The following is a 23,793-nucleotide window of genomic DNA, read 5'->3' as shown; positions in this document are numbered from 1 at the left end:
GTTTGATGCCATACTGCAGATCATTCTAGACAAAGCAATAACATCTCCAAAACAGGTGGTAAACTCTCCACAAGAAAAGCTACACACTGTACCTTCTAAGAAAATTTAAAAGCAGTATTAATTACATATAACATAACAATTAGAAAAATGTTCTATCATTATTGTCGTGTGTAGGTGGCAGTGAGCGTTTGAGCTGGGAAGAACAGACTTCTCCTGTCCTTAACGCCCCGACCTGTCTGAGTGCTATCATTCGGACCCCAAAGTGTTACCACATCTCCTCTGTGAACGAGAACGCGGCCAAGCGACTGTACCGACGCTACTCTCTGAAGCTGATCCAGCACACGGTGGGCCAGCTGCTCAGGACTTACCCCGCTGCCACCCGGATCGACTCCACCAACCCCAACCCTCTGCTCTTCTGGCTGCACGGCATTCAGCTGGTGGCCCTCAACTATCAGACAGATGGTGAGGATGCTTCAGAAGTCACAATTTGAAACTGCATAAGACAATTTCTAAATCTAACCCTGTAAATCAGATCAGCAGCAGCGGGGCTCGGAGTTACCTTATACTTCTCATTGGCCTTTGTAATAAGATTTATTGAAATATGACTAGCCAGTTGGAGTTTTCACTGGCCAGAATTTGAAGATTTTCAGAGTATATCACAATTTTCCAACCTCATTAATTGTTTTGTGGTTTATTTCAGCATCAGTTCTAAGCACAGTTAGTAATGTGAGAATCTTCTTAGTCTGTCAATGGTCATCAGAATTAGAAAAGCTTTGTTGCCATTTGTCAACAAAGTACAATGTGTTTGCTGTATATACTCCCTTTTGTAAAAAACATATCACACATCAAATACATGTAATTTACATTTTAGTTTGTGATTTTAACTATATTTAATGTTTTGCATGTATTTATACTACACAGATTTATCAATGCAACTAAATGTGGCATTATTTGAAGCCAATGGTGGATGTGGATACGTTCTGAAGCCTGCAGTGTTGTGGGATCGCAGCTGTCCTCTTTACCGACAGTTCTGTCCAATCGAGAGGGATGTTGACAAAATGACTCCTGCTCTTTATTCAATCACAGTGAGTAAAGTATAAAATAAGAATATTTTATAGTGAATATTGCATTTTCTGTTGCTGTAGCTTGCTCAGATACCACACTGAGGTCTAGACACACTGCCCTACACTTATTAGTCCCATTAAGGCATGTTTAGACAGTTTTACTGCGATGTGAGCTGGTTGTGTTTGGACAATGTGACAGTTAAGAAGGCCACCCACTTAACTCAAGTAAAGGAAATGAGAACTGGCCTCATAAAAGCATTTATTGCATACAGCTATCCAATGAACAATATCTCTCTCAGCCACTGATACAGCCACATTACATTTGCAGTTTTATCTTAAAGAAATTTAACTCTTTATGCAACTTGGTGGGATATTTGTAAAACAAAGAGATAAATTAAGATGAATCAGATGTATTTTTCTTTAATCACATGAAAATGCAGCTGATGTGTGCCACTTGTGCGTATATATCTCTTAATGAGTCTATCTCTCGTGTGCGGCAGATTGTCTCTGGTCAGAACGTGTGTACTGGGAACAGCTCGGGCAGCCCCTGTGTGGAAGTGGACATTCTGGGTATGCCCGTGGACAGCTGCCACTTCAGAACCAAACCAATCCACCGCAACACGCTCAACCCCATGTGGAGTGAGCATTTCCAGTTCAGTGTCTACTTCGAGGAGCTGTGCTTCATTCGGTTCTCTGTGGTGGAGAACAATAGCTCCCAAACCACCGCACAGAGGACACTGTCTCTGAAGGCCCTCAAGCTTGGTAAGACAAAACGTGGTATCAAATGCAAAATGCATACATTGTCATTGATAATCCTAAAATAATGTACATCTCTATTACGTGCACCAGGCTACAGGCATGTACAGCTTAGGACACAGCACAATGAGCCTCTGGAAGTGTCCAGTTTATTCATCTTCAGCTCCAGAACAGAGGAAAGTCCAACAGGGGGCACCACTTCTGCATCCCTGGTTTGTATTCGATAATTCACGTATACTGTGATTAGTCTGTTTCACATATTTTTTAAGTTGCATCTTGTTTGTAGCTTTTCAGTTCAGAGGACAAGCGGTTGTCGCGGCAGCACAAAGTGACAGTCCATGGAGCTCCAGGTCCTGAGCCTTTTACACTGTTCCCTGTGACAGAACTCACCACAGTCAGGCAGCTGCTGGAAAAGGTGTGTCTGCTGTGTCTGTTTAAACTGTGATTTAAGACCAGTGTGTAAATATGTCTCTCCTGTTGCAGGCTGTGAGCTCTGCAGAGGGGCCATGTGAGTATGTGTTGTGTGAGGAGAAACTGCCTCTGTCCAAGGAGCGCGGAGCCGAGGTGAAGAGGTCTGCTCAGGTCCGGACTCTGGCCCCTGACGAGAAAGTCCTCCGACTGGTCTGGAACTGGACCACAGACGAAGGATATGTGGGAAGGCTCTGTCTGAAACTCAGAGAACAGGTATTGCAGTACCTTTTGATCTGTTATGTTATCTGTAATTTGTGGGTCCCAAATGTTGAGGTTGGTAGTGAGGATAGTCTACATTACATTAAAGCCTACATTTGTGTTAGTTATGTTAGTCAGGAATTTATTTCTGTTTTTTTTTTTCCACTTAATACTATGTTCCAGAGTCCTCATATAATGAGCCAAGTAAGAACCATTATTGACTGCGTGAATTGTATTTATCCTATGTCTCCCCCTACTGGCTAATGTTGGAAACACCACCTGATTGTATAGTTCTTGATGTTGAGATGCCGTTTTTGTCTTCTAAACTCATTTTGCAGAAAGCAGTTGATAAAGGCCTGTGTCCTGATGGAGAAGAGGAGTTGGCGGTCAGTAGTAGAGAGGCAGGAGAAGATGCCATGTTCTTTGTCCAGGTTCATGAAGTTTCCCCTGAGCAGCCGCACACAGTTATCAAAGCTCCACGCTACAGTACTGCACAAGACATCATCACACAGGTAAGAATACATGAACAAGATTATTACTATGATCTAGTACATAATGTTAACACAATGTGGTCTCTCAGACTCTGTCAAAGGCCAAGTACTCCTGCAGCATCCTGTCCAACCCTAACCCAGGAGACTATGTCCTGATGGAGGAAGTCACCAAGGACTTAGGAGGCTCCACAAAGAAGTCGTCTGCGTCTAAACCAGTGCAGAGAGTGCTCCAGGATCAGGAGTGTGTGTACCAGGCACAGAGCCGGTGGCGCGGCGCTGGGAAGTTCATCCTCAAACTGAAGGAGCAGGTAGCTCTTAGAGCCGTGGAGGAATATAGAGAGAGACTTTTTATTCTATGTATGCTTTGACTTTGATCAGCTACCTCTGACATGGCTCTGCTTATTCTGAATGTTTTATGGCACTAACCCTTTTTGTCAATATAATGTGCTTATCTTATTTTAACCTGCATGGCTATTTTTACCTGCTTGTCTGTTTTTATGCCTAATCGTGTTCTGTTGCTCTGTCTGTGCTTTATTTATTCTTTTTAGCCTACATAGAGGCATTAACCTCAGTATGTATTTATTTGCCTCAATGAATAAATAATATTTTGATTAAATGAATGCACTGACATTGAGTATTTTGAGGACTCTGACATTTGGTAAGTAACTGCATGACTTATTAGCATGTCTATCTGAGCAAAATTACATCAAGAACTAACAATAACATGGCATTGCATTTATCTGACCAAAAACTCCTGGTGTTCAGATAGGGCGCGAGGATAAGAAGAAAGTGATGTCATTTGCCAGCGAACTGAAGAAGCTGACCAGTCGTAGTCGCAGTATGACCACAGGGGGCGCTGCAGACGGTTCGGTGCAGAGTAAGGACGAGCGAGCAGCATGCTGTGTGGCTCTGACTGAGCTCCAGGAGTGACTCTGTCTGCTGTCTGTGCATGGAGCGGCAACAGAGGTAGTGCCTCTAAATAACCCCTCTGGACCTTTCACACAGGGTTAACATTTATCTACATATGTTTCTGCTGCAATAACAATGGTTAAATATGGTGTTCTTACAAATATGGGATATTACATTGACGTTTTCCATGTAGGGGACACACGATGGGACATGATATAATGCTGAGTTAATGTAGGTGAATATACAGTATATTGTAATAAAAAATAACAGCTCGCCCAATACTCATACTTTCAATTGTAGATTTGTCAGCCTAATATTAACTTGTAACCAGTGAGTCTGCAGTGTAAATGTGTAAATGTGCTGTCTATCCCACAGGGTGCCTGTCTGCAGCAGTGGGGCTGAAGGCCTGGGTGACAGAGGGTAGGCTCATGCAGAGCTCCACCTCCAAGAAACTGGTCCGAGAAAGCCCGCTTCCCCTCTCCACTCTGACCCCTGCGTCCTGGACTCTCCACCTCCTCCGCAACTGGAAGATCCACAAATAAAGCCAGATGAGTGAGAGAGTTCAACATTGACCACTTCTATTGAAGGTTTCAGCTCAGTCTGGAGCAGAGGGCGTATAGACTCCAGTCCTACTTTAGTTGGTAGTACAAGACCCTCCTGGACTGGACCTTAGCTCTGGTACTTGGTAGAGGACAGACAGAGGCCTGAGGGTTCACATAGTCACATTTGGGTGGGGTTGTGTTTGAAGACCCCATTTTACGTCACTTTAGAGCTGAGGCTCATATCACAGAGCAGCTATGAGGGCTCCGGGTTTGGGGAGTTCTGGAGTCATGTTGTAGAGAACAAGGTGTTTTCCTGAGGAGTAGATATGGCCCTTTTAGAAAATAAATGGAGGTCAAACTACATCCACATTTAGATGACTGGGGGCTTTGCTTTCAGATAATTTAATTTAATTTGTACACATCATGTAAAATCTTGTGCATTCTTAACAAATAGCCACGAAGTAGCTAAACTGCATTTTACACTATATACACTAAATGATGTGTGCTGCATTCAAAAACAATGAAAGGAAGGATATTAGAGAATGTAGGGAAGAAAGTAGACAAGCAGGCTTGTTTAGTTGTTTAGTCCATTGTTAGATTATGACAGTACTGTACGTGTGCGCACATCAGCAGGTGCAGGTGGTCATCCAGAGAAAAGAGTGACCTTTCAGTGTCTGCATTTTGTTCCCTTTAAAATATTTAACTGGCATTGATTTGAATTATTGATTTTACTGAGGGAGCATTTTGTTTTATTTTGCCATGTCATTTCAAAATTGCTAAATTTGCATTGTTCTTGTTTCCTGAGATTAATGTGGAAACTACACATTTTTTGCCCAAAGTTTGAATTTAGAATGACTGAAATTTAATTTGTTGTATACTTTTTTCCTTATGAAAAAAGATATACATATTTATTTTTGTCATTATTTACATTTCCTTTAAATTGGCAATTGAAAATGGTATCTTTGCTTTGTTAAATTTTTGGATTTTCATGCTGTTTTCAAACATGTATTTCTTCAGAACTGGGTAAAAGAATGGACAATAAACGTGGAAAGTGACATTCCATTGTTAATTGGCAAAACTTAGCCATGTTTCTTTAGTCCACATGTGATTGATGTACATTTTATTTTCACCCTGATTTGGCACTGGTAGTATGGCCTATTTCCTTAAGTGCAGGAGCATGTGTGGTGCTTTGGTCTAATAGGTTTTTAGGTAAATAAGATTGTGATTCCCGAAAGCACAGCTCTTTCTGCACATGATAATCAGCGGCATAGTGGCTCCTCTAATCCTGTTATTCATTCAGGAAATGTCTATTAAGCACACCAGCCTTTTGCCCACTGCTGCACTGATTAAATGTACCATAAAGAAAAGCATCACCTACATGAAACGCAAAGGGACATTTTCCTCACATTTGTCATGAGCCCAGCTGTGTGGCTCACTTTCCTCCTTTGTTCTTTGTAGATCCTGCTTTTGAATGTATCATGGTAAAGAAAGAGTGATAAATCATTGTTATTTATTTCAATGTGAAGCCCTGGTTGGCATTTTTCTGTGTATCATTTCTTGTCAATATTTTTTATTTATTTCAACTGCCCTAACTAAGTGTACTCTTATTTAGTTTTATTATAATTGTATTGTAAAATTGTCCTTTCGCAACAGCAGCATGATGCCTTTTCTTTAGTGAGGTTTTTTGGTTGTGTCCTCTGAATGAGCATGCCATAGCTCCTCACCAACATGTTACACTCCACATCCTGCACATGCCATTATGTTGCTGTTAACATTGACTATTTACTTGAATTGAAGGAATTGTATTTTGGTGAATGTCATATTTACCAGCATCACAATAAAATATATTTTAAGGTTTGCAACTTGCAAGATTTTCTTTCTTTCTTTTTTTTTATGAATACTATTGTAATGTAATGAATAAACCAGTGATTTTTTTTTTAACCATCGGACTGGGGCCCATAACAAGGCATCACAATGAGGGCCACAAACTTAACAGTATATTTGATTACTATGAGAATGGGCCACAGGTTACTTGATACTATGAAAGTTGGTTTAAGTCCTAAGGTCAATAAACCCCATGTCACACAAGACTTACTTGCAACAGAATATTTCTCTATTTGTACCTGTTCCTTTTTTTTTTTTTTTTTTTTTTAAACAGAATTATGTGAGATTTTGTGATCCAACTGTACAAATTATAAACACAGAAGAAGGGAACAGTAAAGAAATCAGTTGGCGTATACTGGGTTTAACTAGCGGATGTGACGTTTGTGATGACGACGAAGAATGCGGAAGTTTATCAAAACAAATCTAACGTGGTTTGCACGGGAGAAAATGCTGTCCGCCAATTAGTTTTGACTGAAGGTGAACAACGTTGTGATTGTAGAAATAAATGTCGGAGGCCCTCCCAATGACTTTTGCCGTTGTTGTTCGAAATACATGAGAATAAATGGTGTTATTTGTAATTCAGTGTTATTTGTAGGGTTAGACTGACACATGCAAAACACGTGTCAATCTTATCGACCGTCTGGCAAAGGATTTGGTTGTTTTCCGTAAATGGAAAGAAGAAGAGGAAAAGGCTTCCGCAGAGGAAACCATATCGACTACAGTGTGGTTTGAACAGTGATAAAAGAGCCTGCTCTCCATCACCTCCCATTTCCACCCACGTCCCCGCAGAAGAAAGCCCGCACCTGCCCTCCTCTTCCTCCTCCTTCTTCTCCTTCTTCTCCTTCTCCTCCTCTTCCTCTTCCTCAGGCCAAGGCCAAGCCTCACACAGCTAGAACTAATAACATTCTGCTTTTTGTGGAAGTTCTGGTGGTTACAATCTTATAGTCGTGGTTTCCTACATGTTTGTACATTTATGAAAACGGTCATTAATATTGTCCTCCTGTGTGTGATATAACAATAGTGGAGGTAGTATTTAAATATGAGAGTTATGGCTGTAACTGGGGTTCTATGAATCCCAGATGACAACCAGAGATGGTGCTTCAAGGAGTGGATGAACATCCTTGCGCATATGCAGGTCGAGAATTAATAACGTGAGTGGCTCATGGCTCACATGAGTCTATATCATCACGTAACACTCAGTCCCCAAAGACCTTCTCACGCAGTCATCTGCAGTTATTGCTGTGACTCTCTTTGTCCCTACTGACCGCCAGAGGAGGTGCTTCAAGCATTGGATGACGACATGGCTCAGTGAAAGGAGTCCCAGGGGAACCACAGTAGGCTGAGGAACCTCACATAAAGGCGGGCTCTCCTGCGTTGAAATTCCTGGAGCATTTCCAGAATGTCCCTTAACTGCTTGGGTGAAGGTTGTGCAGTCATTGACAGTGAGTCCAGAACCATCCTGAGAAAGGTGGCCACCTGCGACGCTACCAAACAAGAGTATGCGGAAGAATGATCATCCAGTGCTTGAAACACCACCTCTGGCAGTTAGTGGGGATGAAATGAACTATTTGTTATTTGTGGTTGTGTGTCCTGTAATTGCACATGGATTTTGTACCAAAGAAGGTCCCATGAATAAATTATTGACTAAGTATGATGTATTTAAAATGAAATCTCATGTTTTAACTATTAATTACACCTTTCCTCAGGTCATTACTACCTTCCTGAGCAGAACTATTGTCAAAGTCCCCTCTGATAGTGAAGCGGAATCATCCAACACATTCCCAACCAAAACTGGAAAACTGCTGCCAACTTGATGTCCACCCACAAAGACCTCTTCAATGAGATAAAATCCAAGGTTCTGGTTTCCATCCATGAGGAATGTATGAGCTACTCAAACTCCAACAACAAATGCATGCTTTGGAAAAATTCTCCGTGCGACCTCAGGTCTTTTTCTTTTAATAACCTGATTTCTGAACTCGAGCACAGGTCACCCTTTTTACTCTCCATTTTTCAAACTATCACCAACAACAATGATGATGATGCTTGTGCTGTGCTTTGCATTGCACTCAGGAGAAAGCAGACAAACAGAGCTCTCTCCCTCTATCACATTAACAATATAATCACATGTGGAGGTATAAAAAGATTGTTTTAAAACGGTTAACCAGAATAGCAATTACAACATCATACTGCAAGGCTATAATAAAGCAAAGGGAGATAAAGGGCACTGAAAAAGGAGTCATCTATCGAGACACTCCCCCTGAGTTAGGAGTCTCTGAGCCTTCGCAGAACCCCAATGAGGAAATGGACAATTCTGCAGATCCAGAAGAACTGGGGACTAAAGACACAGAATTGGAGAGCCATTTAGCTCCTCCTACAGAGCAGGAAATTTCTATACTATACTACTGTACTGTACTATGCAATGTATGTTATGTACTATATACATTACTTGTATGGCTCATGTCTTTGATTACACATTTTGTTTTAAATATTTACAGTGTGTTTTGCCTGCATTTTAAGACCTGCATGAGCCAGAACTCATTTATGGCTGTAAGCATCCACAGGAGGCACAAAAAAAAAAAGAATAATTCTTCTAATCTGTGCTTCATCCTATACAATTGATAAATCCTTAAAGTAAGAAAAAAAAATGTCCATTGAAAAATCTATACTACTATGAAGCAGGAACCTTGTACTTACTTGCAAAATATTCTATGCCATGGCTCTGTCCTGCCTTACTGCGGCACAGTCCTAGATCAAATATAGTCGTTGAACATGATGTAATGTAGCTTACAGTATAGGTTCATATTATTTTTGCCCACAATGCAACTGACACTATAGTGACAGTAATAGCTTTTGTCGTTGTTTGTTAAAAGTAAAAGAACAGTGCGGTTAAATGCCATATCAACCTGTTACTCCCATAACATAAACACGACAAGAGTAGTAGACCTGGGGGCGGGACAAGCTCTGGGACTAACCAATCAGACAAGTGAGGGAAGTGACGAATGCGGAAGTAGTAAAACTCACCATGGCGTTCGGAGGAAATGAACCTCGAGAATTTATTTTAAAAGAAGGTGGAGAGGAGATTGTAGTATTACAGGTAAACGTGGGAACAGACGAGACTGCTGCTGTAAATGACTTTTGTCGATTTTGCTGTAAAAACTTAAGAAGAAATGGCGTTATAGGACACTCCGTGCTTATTTTCTCACGGAGTAAACCCGAATGTAAATCTGCATCGGACAGACTGGAAGATTTGGGATTGATCGTGAAGCCAAGTAGAAATAAATCAACGCGCATGTGCAAAACGTGTTTACATCTGGTGGAGCGCCTGGAAAAAGCCATGTCTGTTTTTCGTAAATGGAAAGAAGAAGAGGAAAAGGGCGACACAGACGAAACGGCATCCACAAACTCACCTGAACCCAGCCATAATAAAAGAGCCCGCTCCCCATCTCCATCAGCACCACCTGCACCACACAGGCCTTTACCCAAGAAACCCCGCGCCACCCCTCCTCAGCAGGCCAGGAGAAGTGTCACACAGGTACAACCACTAAAATGCAGCTTTTGTGGAAAAATCTGTTGTTTACAAAGATGTCCTGCAGTAATATGTAGAATAATAGAGGTAGTGTTTGAATAACATTTCCCCATTTTGGTCTGATTCTTGTCATCTGTTTTGTATTTTGTATTAAGATTTTACATTTTGAGTAGTCCTGCAAAGGCTGACCGACTAATTGTGACTATTAAAAAAATGAGTATCCGCCTACATACACATTAAAACACATAACAGACAGTGATGCAGTGTCAAAATGTCTAAAAAGTATTTCTATAAGATAATGGACCTAATATGTTTTTTGTTAAATTGTACTTTCAGTCACCATATTTCAACCTTTATTTATGTATCTGAAAAGTCTCAATGTATAATAAAAAAAAAAGTTGACTTTGATGATTAATAATTGCAGCCCTGTTATTGAGTAAGCGTGGTTTGTTTGAGTAAATGTAGCCTATTAACACAGTTACTATAAACTTTTTTCTCAGGTCATTACTACGTTCACAAGCAAAACTATTGTAAAAGTTGTTTCTGATAGTGAAGCGGGGATCATCCAAAACATTGCGAACCAAAACTGGACAACTGCTGCCAACTTGATGTCCACCCACAAAGACCTTTTTGATGAGATAAAATCCAAGGTTCTGGTTTCCATCCATGAGGAATGTATGAGCTACTCAAACTCCAACAACAAATGTATGCTTTGGAAAAATTCTCCAGACAACCTCAAGTCTTTTTCTTTTAATAACCTGATTTCTGAACTCGAGCACAGGTCACCCTTTTTACTCTCCATTTTTCAAACTATCACCAACAACAACAATGATGATGCTGCTTGTGCTGCACTTTGCATAGCACTCAGAGGGAGGGAGCCCCGTTTGTCTGCTTTCTCCTATCACATCAACACTATAATCGCACGTGGAGGTATAAAGAAGGCTGTTTATAACCGATTAGGCAAAATGGCAATTACAACATCATACTACCATGCTTTGCTAAAGCAAAAAGAGATGAAGGGCGCTAAAAGAGGAGCCACCTGCGGAGAGTCTCCCCCCCAGTTAGACGTTCCTGCTGAAACTTTGCAGAACCCCGGTGAGGAAATATATAATTCTGCTGATCCAGAAGAACTGGGGCCTAAAGACACAGATTTGGAGAGCCTTGTAGATCCATGTGCAGAAAAGAAACTTTTTAGTTCTTGTTCAGAAAACATTACATGACACAGTTAAAACATTAAAAACACATACTATGCAATGTATAATATGCACTGTTTACAACTCCCATGTTTTTGTTGTATGGTTCATGGCTAAAAAAAACACAATAAAGGAAAATATATAATTTATTATTAATACTTACAGTGTGAAGAGCCTTTTTTCATGAACTGTAATAATTTAAACTACAATAATCTGCATTCATTGTTAATCACCATACAGGCTTGTCAAAGCCTGATCTTGTCCAATCTCAGAAGTTAAGGAAGACTGGGCCTGGTTTGAACTCGGTACTTTGCAGTGACATCACGGTGGGGGTTTCTATATGGATGTATATGACAGAATGTCCTGCAGTTACCATGGTGACACAATGCACATATTAGCAAACAGAAAAGAAGTTTTAAAATAGTCTGAAAACTCTTTAAACAGGAGCCTGTGGTCAATATGTGCGTTCATGGTCATGTTTCTGTGTTTGATTTTCAACAAATAGGTGAGAGTGACTAACTGAAAAACTAATGGCTAATGCTAGCTAGCTTTTGACTGTAAAGTTATTTGAGAGGGACCTGTTTAACAGCTCAAATCAGCTCACCTGTTCTACTTCTAGCTAAATCAGTTCTTTATGGTCAGATTGTGTTAAATTAAAACTCAGATTAAAGTGTAATTTGAGTAACAGCTTCAGACAGAGCAGAGCCCACATTAGCATCACACCACAGAGAATGCAGATGACACCTACAAAGTGTCAATGCCAGGTGCCACAGTGAGGCGACAGTAACAAAAACTGTCATGTTCAAAGCACTTCACCCACATTCCTTAATGAGTGGTGTGTGATTGTTGGTGGTGGTCGGAGGGGCTGATGGCTCAGATTGGCTATCGAGCTTGTGTCAGTCTGCTCCAGGGCAGCTGTGGTTACAATAGAAACTTACCATCTCAGAATGTGAAATATCTCTGGATCTCTAGATCTGATGTTTCTTTAATTATTTTATTAATTGTTAAAAAGGGTACTGAAAATTTTTACTCAAGTAAAAGTACAGTTAACTGACTGATAATGTACTCAGTTACTTGCACAGCAATAGCTTCTATGATTTGAAATATAAATAATTACATTTACATGGCTAGAATTATGCTCCATTACAAGCACAAGTATAGGTTTATAGATCTACTCATTACCCCAAAATTCTACTCCATTACAGTAACATGAGTATTTGTAATTACCACTCTGACTGACTCAAATACTTAAAACATCAACATCAACAACATGTCTGTAAACATCGACAGAAGGCAGGCTGAATATTTCTACTAATATTAGCCAGTCTATGGCCTCTTCCTATAAATTTAAGAATTAATTAATCCATAAAGAAAAACTGAAAGGCTGACTGTTACATTGGTAAATTGAGATTTTTATTTATTTATTTATAAGAAAAGCAGGAAGGCTTAAATTAAACATGAAAAGAATGACATTTCTTCACATTCACAATCAATAGTTCTATGTTATGCTCTCTATTAATTACAGAATATAAATGCATGACAGAAGGAGAAGCATGGAGTTATGTAGGCATTGGGGGGCGGGTCACGGAGGGGACTAAACCAATCAGACAAGTGGCGGATATGACGTTTACGGAAGTAATAAAATCCACCATGGCGTTTAATGAAAAAACTGCTGTTCGCCAATTTACCATAAAAGAAGACGGTGAAGAATTCGTAGTATTACAGATAAATGTTGGGGTAGACGAGACACCTGCTGTGAATGACTGGTGTCGTCTTTGCTCTAAATATTTGAGGATAAATGGCGTCCTTAGCCACACAGTGCTTCTTTTCGAACGGAGTAAATTACAGCAGAAATCTATGTCGGACAGACTGGCGGATTTGGGATTGAACTTAAAACCAAGCAAGAATAAATCAACACGCATGTGTAGATCATGTTCACAAATCGTCACACGTTTGGAAAATGACTTGGCTGCCTTTCGCAAATGGAAGGAAGAAGAGGAAAAGAGAGACACGGATGAAACAGCATCGACAGACTCACCTGAATCCAGTGATAAAAGAGCACGCTCCCCATCTCCACCTGCAACACCCAAGCCTCTACCCAAGAAGCTCCGTACTATCCCTCTGGCCTGTCAGAACACGAGGAAGAGTATCACACAGGTAATTATAGTGTAAGGCTACATATTGATTTGTTATGGTTAAAATGATACATTCGTGTTATTGTAAAACTCTTCCCAGGTCATAACCACCTATGCAAACAGCAGATCAGAGGTCAAAGTCCCTTCTGAAAGTGAAGCAGGAATCATCCAAAACATTGCCAACCAAAACTGGAGGACTGCGGTCAACTTGCTTTCCACCCATAAAGAGCTTTTCGATGAGGTAAAACTAAAGATTCTTGTTGGTGTCAATGATGAAAGTCAGAGGCTCTCAAATCCCTACAACCAAAGTATGCTGTACAAAACTACTCCAGATGACCTTAGATCTTTTTCTATGGACAAACTGATTTCTGAACTTGAGCACAGATCATCTTTGTTATGGTCTATTTTTCAAACGATCACCAAAAACAATAATGATGAGGCTGCTTGTACTGCTCTTTGTATAGCACTCAGAGGGAGGGAGCCCCGAGTGTCTGCATTGGCCTATCACATCAACAGTATTATTGCACGTGGAGGTATGAAGAGGGCTGTGTTTAAAAAGCTCAGCCAAATGGGAATCACAACATCACACGGCCTAGCTTTGACAAAGCTAAAAGAGATGACGCGCACTAAAAAAAGAGCCGCCTATGGAGAGACTGTCTCTGAGATAGATGTTCCTGCTGAACCGTTACAGAACCCTGATGAGGAACTGGACAATTCAGCAGATCCAGAAGAGCTGAGGACTACAGACACAGATTTGGGGAGCCATTTGGATTCTCCTACAGAGCAGGAACTTTCTACTTGCTCGGAAAATATTACATGACCATTAAAAAAAGTAAAAAATATTTGTACTTTATAATTGCCTCTTGGATGTTATTCTACATCAGTAAAATTACTGATATTACAATATTATATATTGTGTAATATATAATAGGCAAGTACTATAATAGGTTTGTATGGCCCTGCAGTACTCAATTTGCACTTGGACAACAAATTCTTCAAATAAGTATATTACCAGTGTGGCACAGTCCTAGACAAATATAGCTGTCGCACATTAAAGAATGTACAGTATTTATTCGTATTTCTTTGCCCACAATCAAAGTTTACTTTTTGGAAAGCAATTAACTTGCATCTGGCCAAACTGGCCAGTCCTATTATGTACTGGTGTAATAAAAAAAAAAAAGTATAATTTTCTTTTTCTTGTGTCTCATTTTCCGCAGTCCCACAGTTCTTGTCAGTTTACTAGTTAGTGGGAGATGACCACAAATTTCTACTTAAACTCGGTGCACTTAACGTAATCACTTCAATTAAAAGTTGTTAAACTGACAAGAGGAATGGAAGATTTGGATTAGGTTGCATTTATGTCATCATTTGATGTTGGAAAAATTGTAGAATTGCCCTTTTGATGTTTTCTCAGAGATCATATGGTTAAAATTTCAACAATAGGGCCCCCTCCCATCAGTGAGGCACCACTGACTTTGTCTTTAGAGTCTTTATTATTTCCAAATAATAAATTAATCAACTAAATCATGTGAATGAAATATTCTTTTATTTGGGTAAAGTTTGTCAAGCACCTTGACAACAGTAAAAAGGCAGGTTTGGATGAACAATACAGGACGTGTCAATGCAAAGAAACCAGGCAGATTCTGTATGAGCTGCACCAACTTAATACTGAATAAACAAGGTTCATACAGAGAGTCTTTAAAGGGCCATAGAAAATCCTCATATACTTTCTTCATCTCATTTTTGAGTAATTCCGTACAAAGTACAAATACTTTATAGCAAATATAGTGTGTCTAGTTGCCCAAAGATGATCTGAAAAATAAAATAGAGCTTTTGTTTTGTTAATAGAAAGCATATTTCACATGGGGTAGTGTTTTGCCTTAGGCTACTTATTGTTTAGCTTGAAAGTGATGGGATTTAAATAAATTCCATAATACGAAAACAGGTAAACAATACTTTTTTAAAATATTCTTTAGAAAGGAAAAGCAAAGAGTTGTTGTCCTGGTGATTAGACATAAAAAAACATTGAATAGACAATAAAAAGTCACTATAGTTCCCATGTGGAAAATCCTCATCAAACTCTTTGGCTAGCTTAATGCTAATTGGCCTTTTTAGCCGAGGACCATCCGATTCTTTGCGTCCCTCTTGTTTGCAGTGGTGCTGTGATGATATGACCTGTAGCAGTCCTTACAGTGGCCGGAGCACAGTGAGTCAGAGTTTGGTCATGGGGATGTGCAGGCTGTTCCATGGTCCCATCCACAGCTCCTCCTCGTCCGTCTGTGTCCGATCAGATGGACATTCCATCACCAGCCCCCCCTCATCACTGGTGTTTCCCCCATCCACCTGCGATTCCCTCTCTCCCTCCCTCCCCTCCTCCCTCCTCTCCTCAGTCTGTACCTGCGGGCCCTGTGTGGCCTTCGGGAGGTTGGATTTGGATGCGGCCGATTCGGGGCCCGTGTTGCTGGTGCTTGTTGAGACTAAGGACACACTTGAGTTTCGAGTGTTGAGCGCATTCAGAGTCTTGTTGTCCGTGTTGGAGAAGGAGGAAGTGGCCAATGTAGAAGCCTTTCCCGAGCTTTGAAAGGTGCGCAAGATGGTGCACCCTCCGTCCGCCGCTGTTCTCTGGGTATTTATTGGGATCCTCTCTTCCAGCGTGGCGGCCATTTTGTCTAATTTTTTAAAGTGCTTGGCTAGCCGCGAGCTGAAGACCGGGGAGATTGGAAGTTTAAGGTTATTGTTAGTTGATTGTGTGTTTGTAGTATTAGCTGTGCGTCTGGTTCGAATTATAGATCCATTCTGAGCTACGTAGATGCTACCGTTGACGTTAGCGTGGCTGTTCAAAGTAGCTGCTACTCGGGTTTGCTGCGTCCCCGGCAACGTGTCCTCTCCGGTAGAACTGGTTTCATACTCCCGATCCAACACCAATTTGATCCGACGCTTTCCTCTTCCCTGCTGAAACAAAAAAGAAAGAAAAGTTTTACTGACATCCTGCAATTTCAAATGTGGACAGCAAGTCATATTTCAAGCACTGTGTTAGAGCAGATGTCACTGGAAAAGCAAACAAAAAAACAAAAGATGTTCAAGGTCAGGTCACCACACCGCAATGCAAACAAATGTTATGCTAGCAATAATATACAATTCAACTGTAAAATAGAAGTTGTCTGACTAGAGAGGGAAACATTCTAGACTAGAGGGCAATGGAGGACATATCCTCAATTGTAAATCACACCAAACAAGAAAAAAAAATCCACTCAGGAAATCACTGCACTCCAATCATTATCACCCACTTCTTACTCAGTGCTAATGGGGTAATCTTTGGCGCTTGCTGTGTTATATAGCATCTCAATCGTCGTCTTCTCCACTGCTCCTCTCCTCGTCGCTATCCTCCATGATTGGCGACAGGTCATCGTGGTTACGTCGGGATCCCGCCTCGTCATCGTCACTCTCTTCCTCACTTTCCTCATCTGTTGAATGGGAACGTTGTCTGGAAGTTTTGGGCCTAGACTTGGCACTTTTACTGCTAGAGTTTTTCCTGCTTTCACTATCTGAGCTTTCCCCGTCTTCACTATCAGAATCTTCTGTTGTGTTTAGGTCTTTTTCTGTATCCGATTCTTCAGTTTCAGTTTTGGACACGGTGTCATATTCCGAATCCTTGGAATTTCCAGCTTCCGTAATTGAAGAAGAAGGGCTGCTTGTATCTGACAATTCCGATTCTTTAGTCTCTGTACTTTCTTGTTTTTTTTTCTTCCACCATTCCTCTGTCAAACCTTTAGATGGCTTTTCCTGTTCTTCTGGATGGTTTTCCCAGTCCGTTGCTATGGTAGCTCCCTGGAGTCTCCTGCTCAGGCTGATAAGACTCAAGGCTTCGCTAAGCTTTTGTTTCGCTGGAGCTGGTTTGCTGGCTTCTGCTACGGTTTGGAAGTAAGTCCCGTCAATGAGTATCCCATTGCTAACAGTGCCAGACCAGCTCGAAGACGGCAAGCCTGGAAGCTCTACTCTCCTCTGTTCTGGTGGAGGTCCAAGTCCCCCGGCAAAACCATTCCTCATCCCATTGTTTGGCATTCTTCTTAAACCTCTCCCCGTTCCTTGTTCTGTGTTTTCTTCTCTCATTTGTTCGTTGACTTGATTTTCTGACCCTCTTTTGGGTTTTTCCAGGCCAGTCTTCCCCTCCTCCATAGGGCTGATGCGTGCTTTGCTCCACGGCGGGTGAGCGGCAGGAGGTTGTTTGCTGGTTTTGCTTCCCGAGGAGAACAGAGAGCCCACTTTCATCACGGACTTTAGCTTGTCCATGGCACTTTTAGGTTTTGTGTTTTCTGATGAGGTTTTTTTGCTGTCTTTAGCTTGTGCAGTTTTCCCTGGATAAGTATTCGGAGGACGTGGTTGGGGAGATTTGGAGTTAGAGGATACTCTGCCTCCCTGCATGTGCCTCTTCACCTGTTTCATAACAATATACATATATATTTTTTTAGATAAAGCAGGTTTTGAATATTTCAACAGCAAAGACCTGTTATGAAAAGGTGAAAAATGTACAAGAAAATGTTGAATTCTGTGGTTTGCATTACAATAACACATACCTATTATAATATTAATACCTGGGTTTAATAGCCGCAAATTTAAAGTAATTAACACTCAAATTTAGAAAAGGCACGTGTGTTGGTTGTATACTAATAGTGCAGTAGACCAATCTAATTTCTTCCCTTTTTGTTGCCAGTTATATAAATAAAATCTTAGTTTGCTTAATGGCACACACATACTCGTACATCTGAAACATTGCTCATATATTTTTGAAGCAAAGCCAAGATGTGACTTATGCCACATTTGCCTCATAACACTGATTCCCTATGGTGGTATCTTTGAGTAGGTGGTTTTATATACAGCCTCAGTAGGAGTGTAGTACCTCGCCATCAGACTCCTGGGGGCTGTAGTAGTAAGTGCCATCCTCGTCCACTATCACCTCCCCGTACTCATCGTAGGGTCCAGTAGGAGAGATCAGCTTCCTCCTGCTGCCATACTGAGGGAGCTCATACCTGCACAAGCACAAGACCACAAACGCAACATTTCAGTTTTCCTCGAGGCAAAGTGATAATTGGAATTAGGTTAAGCTATAACTCCAGGGCGGTTCTGGCCCTGGCAAAGTTCCATATTGTTTTTCAGTGAGGTAAGTCAATTCTTCAATTAATTTCTTGTGTGATAAAAAAAGAATAGATCCAAAAGCACTTGGCTCATTTGAAAATGATAGTAATGCATCAATATCATCTTTCTAGGCTTGTCACAATACATTTTATTTAAGTACAATTTACGTATGACAGTATGACAAAAGAAGCTCCACCCATTAAACATGAGCTCAAGTAATAAAGTAAGAAAAACACAATATGCAATGTGTACAAGCGTGTTGATTTTAAATGAATGACCTTATACAGCTCAAATGTTGATGTTGCCACAAATAAATTGCTGCTAATGCTAAAAAAAAGTATGCATGATAAATATTGACCCTCATATATTGTGTATTCTGTCATTTTGACAAGTCGATATAGTAATTATCGCTACAGATATAGAACCTTCTAACTCAGCGTTTGGCATGGCCTGTTTAGCTCTTACATCCTTTCTCCATCTTTATTCACTTCACACCAAAAAAGGATTTACAACTTTTCATTCAAAGTCCATTAACTCGCCAAAACAAAGCAACCTTAATCACAAAAGCTCTATTTTCTAGCCGGGAGACATTTCTTTAATGGACAATGGTTGAATCAATTGTGTTTCCTTTTTGTCTCTCTGTGTTTGCCGTAGCTGGAAGCAGTGCAGGTCCTCAGTGGCCACAGCAGTAGCATCACCTACTGGGTTACTCTGCCCTGCAGCTACACGCTCTGAGTGGACAGGTCAACAAGATCATCTTTTAAAATGTGCCCAGGAAACAATATGTCCCTGTGTGATAAAAACAGCATGTGTGGTTGCACCGCGCCTTTACAGTGAGGAAGAGGAAAAAAATATACTAGAATTTTCCACATTGCATAAAGAGTTAGGGTTTTCTGTTGTTTTGGTTCTAGGTGTGCCACAGTGAATTATTGATGAGCAATACAAGAGATTGTATCTTTATTTACTTTTTCGATTCGGTGCCACGTAATGTTATGACAAGTATCGCAATATTTATTCGATACTGATAATAATTACTTTCTGTTTACCTTGGTCATCATTTTTGCTCTATCCCATCTTGAGGTCATCTAAAAATGGAATGTACTATGCACACAGTTTTTTTTAGAATTTATATTAATGATATATTGATAATTTGGTATCCATCTGCTCATCATTACAGCAAACGCAATACATTTGGATAACACTGCCAATGCTGGATTATATGTATAATCCATCCCTTTTATTTAGGATTTTGGACTGGCAGGCTTTAGATTTTTACTGTCTTAAACTGGATTATTTTATTAACAGTTATAAAATGTTTTCAGATAACAGTTGTGGCAAAGATTTAGCAATATTAGGTACAAACAATCGTCTTTTTTCTTTGGACCAGCACAGTGTGGTACAGTATAAAACACAGCAAAATGCCATAAAATGATTTACTTTTATCTTCACTATAATAGACCCTTTCCCCTCACATGATACACTCTGCTCTGCACTCACTATGCAGTGGTCATCATTAACTTGGTGGTTATTTCTAATTTCTGTAAAGTGTTTAAACGTGGTAAATGGACAGACTGGGCTGGTATCAGTTTGCCTTTGAAGTAACCCTATTACAGTAAGGGCCAGGCTGTACAGAAATGTAGCATGGGTGTAATTAAAGTGAATGGAGAAAAAAAACTGCAGATTACACTGAGTGGTGCAGTGGGCAGTTAAATATAAGGTGCATTTTACAGTGCGTCCCCTCTCTAATGTAATGAGCCTTACCCTTCTGCTAAACCTGCTTATAGGATTTCACAGTCATTACCCACACTTAAGCATATAGTGGCTACTTTCTGCACGTGTGTTCCTTCGCCAACATCCACTAGGGGGCAGTAATAGTCCAGAAATGCCTCGCCAGCTGCTAATAGTGCCTGCTGTCCTAGGAGCCTGACTTGAGTTTTCTGAGCTCTGTGTGGGAACTCAAACGGACCAAATTGGGTCAGTGGCCTGTTTCTGTGGAGTCTCCAAATGTTAAATGATTATTTAATGAAGAGCCCAGTCCAGGAGATTATACAGCCACAGTCGCACACGCCTGGCTCATGGCACACTGTATTATAAGCCTTATTAGCTAAGAATTGTCCATATTAAACCCAATTTGTAATCCCCATGATGAAAATGAATGTTTGCTGATTTTTTTTTATTTTTCCAGTGGTATGGAAAGAGTTCAAAGCAGTCAAAATGTGATAATAATTCAATCTCTCAAGTAATAGTAAAATAAGTTACCCTAGTCCAGAAAATATTCTATAAAAATTGCTAAGTAACAACTGATTCACTCACTCACAATGAATACATTTACGCATTTCCAAGGAACAGATCATAACAATTGGAAAGTAAATATCTTGAGGTATAGACCTGGTAATAAGTACCGTAAAACAATATTTCAGTTTTTTTTCAGCTTCTGGCACTTACAACGATAATGGCAAGACGGTACAGTTCACCAACTTTCATAATAATACAAAAAAGTATACACAATATCCTGTCTTTTATGGAAAAATCTTGTTGAACCTGTAGTTTAGACGTCTACAAACATCTTCTGTAACGGGATTCGTATTAGTTAATTGTAATACTTGTTAGAAAAATCACAATACATTTTTTTCCCCAAAATTGTGCAGCCCTGTATCATTTTATCTCAAAAGTCAATGTACCTGAGTAAATACCAGACATTTCTCTCTGTACAGCTGAGTTTGTCCAGACATTGGTGGCGTGATGTGAGTGGGAGCCAGAGAAGTCACACCTAGCTCAGTCATGGTGCTCCCCTCCCACGCCAAGAACACACAGAGAGGCAGCTGAAAGCCATTACTCCTCTGTGGGAAGCAACAGGCTCTGACCAGAGGGGAGTCACTACAAATCTGGTTTTGTTGCATCTGAGGTGAGCAGTGCAACAAAAAGCTGTTATCTACACCGTGGATCTAATTAAATGCCTTCCCATCCTGAGTGACCTCATCAAATCATTCATGCGTGCCTAATATTATGTGTAATTTTGTTAGATTTTGTACTGTTTCTCTAATTGCGCAGTAAGTGATTAGAGGTAGATTGTGTTACTTTTCACATGGGAGAGCGTGTCCCTGTGTAGATGTTCCAAAGGTTCCATAATATGTCATTAAATGTATCTTTCTTGCCTTAATTCAGTTACAAAAGTTTTCATTGCTAAAAAATATCCATGGATGTAGACTGGTTTAAACATAATCAATGCATTTCAAAAGTCCTCTGAATGCTGCATATACCAGGAAGATGAAACTCATAAATAGGATTTCCATGGCGACAAGCAGGTGGCAGACCTATACCTTATTGCCTGGTATACAAGCTGTGCAAACATCAGGACTGTTACAATATCAGACACAGCTTTTGTCATTTACTTCACTACTTTACCACTATCAATTGTACTTCGTCCTATTTCAGATTTCAGGTTCCTTGACAGTTTTTTAAAATAAATTTGTGTTTTCAATTATCCAGCCAAATCGCCAATCATGAAACTAAATCCAAGAAAACACAACCCCAGTAGCAGATGGAACAATTTATAACGTCTTTAAAAATAACAATAAAACTCACATTGCTTATTGGCAACTAGTAAAAGTCTCTCTCCAGCGCCTATTAACTTTTGTTAGCAATAGCATATATTGTGTAAAAAGCAAAAACAAACTAAAACATCTCATTTATGAGTGCAACAAATCTGGTAATTAGGTGTGTGTCCCACCAGGTCACACAGCACATCTTCCTGAGTCAGACATGAAATTGTGGATGTTGAGCTAAGCTAGCAGCATCTGGCCTATTGTCTGGCTCCACGGCTGGCTGCCTGATTAGCTGCTCCGCTCCTCCAGTACTGCGTATGTGTGTACTTTGTGTAGTATTTGTGTAGTAGTGTGATAGAAGGAGCATGAGAGCGTTGGGATATGAATGGAGTCAGAGTGTGTGGCGCTATTTATTTATGTGGCAGTGTGGGCGTCAGGATAAAATCAAGTTCCCGGGAGGGAGCAGCTAAAATTATAAGAATTACACAATGTATCACACATGGTAGCAGACTGGGTTTGAATGAAAGGACCACAGGGCCACAGGTCTGGTTCAGGAATCAATATCTGTGTGGATAAAAAAGTACTTGAAATGTGCATTCGAAACATTGCTCAAGTAGAAGTATGACTCTTAGACCTGAGTACCATTATTGTTACAGTGTTGTTGATACTTATCATTGCCATGTCTATTGTATTGCATCGACTTATACTGCTTGAGTTTTTCTTGCTCCTACCATTTACTTTTGCTCCTCTCCAACAGTAATATGAACTATTACTGTTATCTGTTATGGTGCTGGCTTTGCTGACACAATGTTAAATGCAGATATTAGTCATATTGTTATAGACCTTCTCAAACAGGGATGTAAAGATTATTCAGTTAATCAATAAATAATCGCAATTATTCAGGTAACAGTATAATCATAAGAACTAAAAAATAATAATTGTGAAATTTTAAAGCAAAATTAAATAATAAAAAAAGATACTCCCTAAAATGTAGCCTGACTATGAAGTGCTTATTTATCTTGATTATGCAGAACATGAGCTTAAACTTGCACTACTGGTGGGAGGTATGCCACCTGGAAGGGAGCTGTTATGGCTTTGCCTGAAATGTCCCATTACTTGTAATCCTGTCTCCATGGAGACAAGTAAGTGGCAGACCCTTAAACAGAAAAAGTTACATAGTGTATCTTTAATGTTCTTTCAAACAAAGACTAAATTAAACATTAAATATTACATTATCATTCAGAATGTTTGATTTCATCAAAGATGGTCACAGAGGAATGGTATGTATTTAACAGGATTTAGCTATTGCTCAGATTTCCTCTCAGAATAAATTGATGAAAAATGATATGGTGAAATCCTTACACTCAATAGATTAGAACTACAGTTTAAGCATTATACATTCATTCATTAAATGACTAGTGTAAAACTAATCGTTTACCTTATTTCTCATTCTTGCACATTCACACCAGACAAGGGCATTGTGCAGGTGGATGATTGCTTGAACTCTATGGCGTCCTCCTGCTGTGATATAACACGAAGGACAACACAGCAGAGTGAGGATCTGTGCAGACTCCAGATCTGAGCCTCCACCGTGACACGCGGTCAGGCTGTATCAAAGAGCAGACCGCTGCGCCCTCCCAACACCTCGGACAAATCAAGTGCAGTGTGCAGCCACCTCCAGCCAAGAGGAGGCGCACATGTGTTTGATGTGAGTGCTGCTAAACCGCAGTGTTATACTGCCAAGGGTCAAAGGTCAGCGCCTTAATACGGTAAGGCCGATCATTCAAGAAATACAGCAATGCACTCTTTCCTGTAACCAAATGCAGTCTAGCGAAACACTTGTATACGCTTGCTTGATTCTTCTTAAATGAATTTGTGATTAACTTATACTGCTTACAACTCCCAGCTGAACTCATACACCCACATACATTAGTCTGACTGTAGTG

At 40.2% G+C, this 23,793-nt stretch overlaps 4 protein-coding genes across 14 annotated transcripts in view; 3 read left to right on the top strand and 1 right to left on the bottom strand.

Moving 5' to 3' along the window:
• The window catches only part of plce1 (phospholipase C, epsilon 1), a 56,150-nt gene extending 49,862 nt beyond the window's left edge, over positions 1-6,288 (top strand). For 9 of the 11 annotated variants that reach the window (XM_055229460.1, XM_055229458.1, XM_055229456.1 and 6 more), the window contains 10 exons: positions 175-462; positions 922-1,085; positions 1,565-1,826; positions 1,914-2,032; positions 2,107-2,235; positions 2,304-2,504; positions 2,828-3,001; positions 3,070-3,288; positions 3,746-3,857; positions 4,265-6,288. In XM_055229460.1, coding sequence (XP_055085435.1) covers positions 175-462; positions 922-1,085; positions 1,565-1,826; positions 1,914-2,032; positions 2,107-2,235; positions 2,304-2,504; positions 2,828-3,001; positions 3,070-3,288; positions 3,746-3,857; positions 4,265-4,431 — 1,835 coding nt within the window. In that variant the 3' untranslated portion in view covers positions 4,432-6,288. Of the gene's footprint in view, positions 1-174; positions 463-921; positions 1,086-1,564; positions 1,827-1,913; positions 2,033-2,106; positions 2,236-2,303; positions 2,505-2,827; positions 3,002-3,069; positions 3,289-3,745; positions 3,947-4,264 lie in introns of all 11 variants that reach the window. The other 2 variants (XM_055229464.1, XM_055229461.1) reach the window with 1 other exon arrangement.
• A 3,027-nt stretch (positions 6,289-9,315) lies between these two features.
• Positions 9,316-11,188, top strand: LOC117387667 (uncharacterized). Its single transcript, XM_033985206.2, has 2 exons — positions 9,316-9,847; positions 10,342-11,188. Exons 1-2 carry the CDS (start codon positions 9,338-9,340, stop codon positions 11,059-11,061), a joined length of 1,230 nt encoding a protein of 409 aa, XP_033841097.2. The 5' UTR covers positions 9,316-9,337; the 3' UTR covers positions 11,062-11,188.
• A 1,457-nt stretch (positions 11,189-12,645) lies between these two features.
• Positions 12,646-14,334, top strand: LOC129457162 (uncharacterized). The gene is made up of 2 exons (XM_055229566.1): positions 12,646-13,191; positions 13,270-14,334. Exons 1-2 carry the CDS (start codon positions 12,655-12,657, stop codon positions 13,987-13,989), a joined length of 1,257 nt encoding a protein of 418 aa, XP_055085541.1. The 5' UTR covers positions 12,646-12,654; the 3' UTR covers positions 13,990-14,334.
• Positions 14,335-15,173: 839 nt separating this feature from the next.
• Positions 15,174-23,793, bottom strand: part of LOC117387666 (protocadherin-15-like) — a 199,864-nt gene continuing 191,244 nt past the window's right edge. Inside the window, exons 40-41 of the mRNA XM_055229827.1 lie at positions 18,067-18,196; positions 15,174-16,121 (exon numbers count right to left, since the gene is read on the bottom strand). Of these exons, the coding sequence (XP_055085802.1) occupies positions 15,381-16,121; positions 18,067-18,196 (871 nt within the window). The 3' untranslated portion in view covers positions 15,174-15,380. The remainder of the gene's footprint in view (positions 16,122-18,066; positions 18,197-23,793) is intronic.

This window comes from Periophthalmus magnuspinnatus, chromosome 19 (genome assembly GCF_009829125.3).
Source record: "Periophthalmus magnuspinnatus isolate fPerMag1 chromosome 19, fPerMag1.2.pri, whole genome shotgun sequence".
Taxonomy (NCBI): domain Eukaryota; kingdom Metazoa; phylum Chordata; class Actinopteri; order Gobiiformes; family Gobiidae; genus Periophthalmus; species Periophthalmus magnuspinnatus.
The sequence above is the reverse complement of the archived record's forward strand: the minus strand, read 5'-3'. Positions and strand labels throughout refer to the sequence as shown.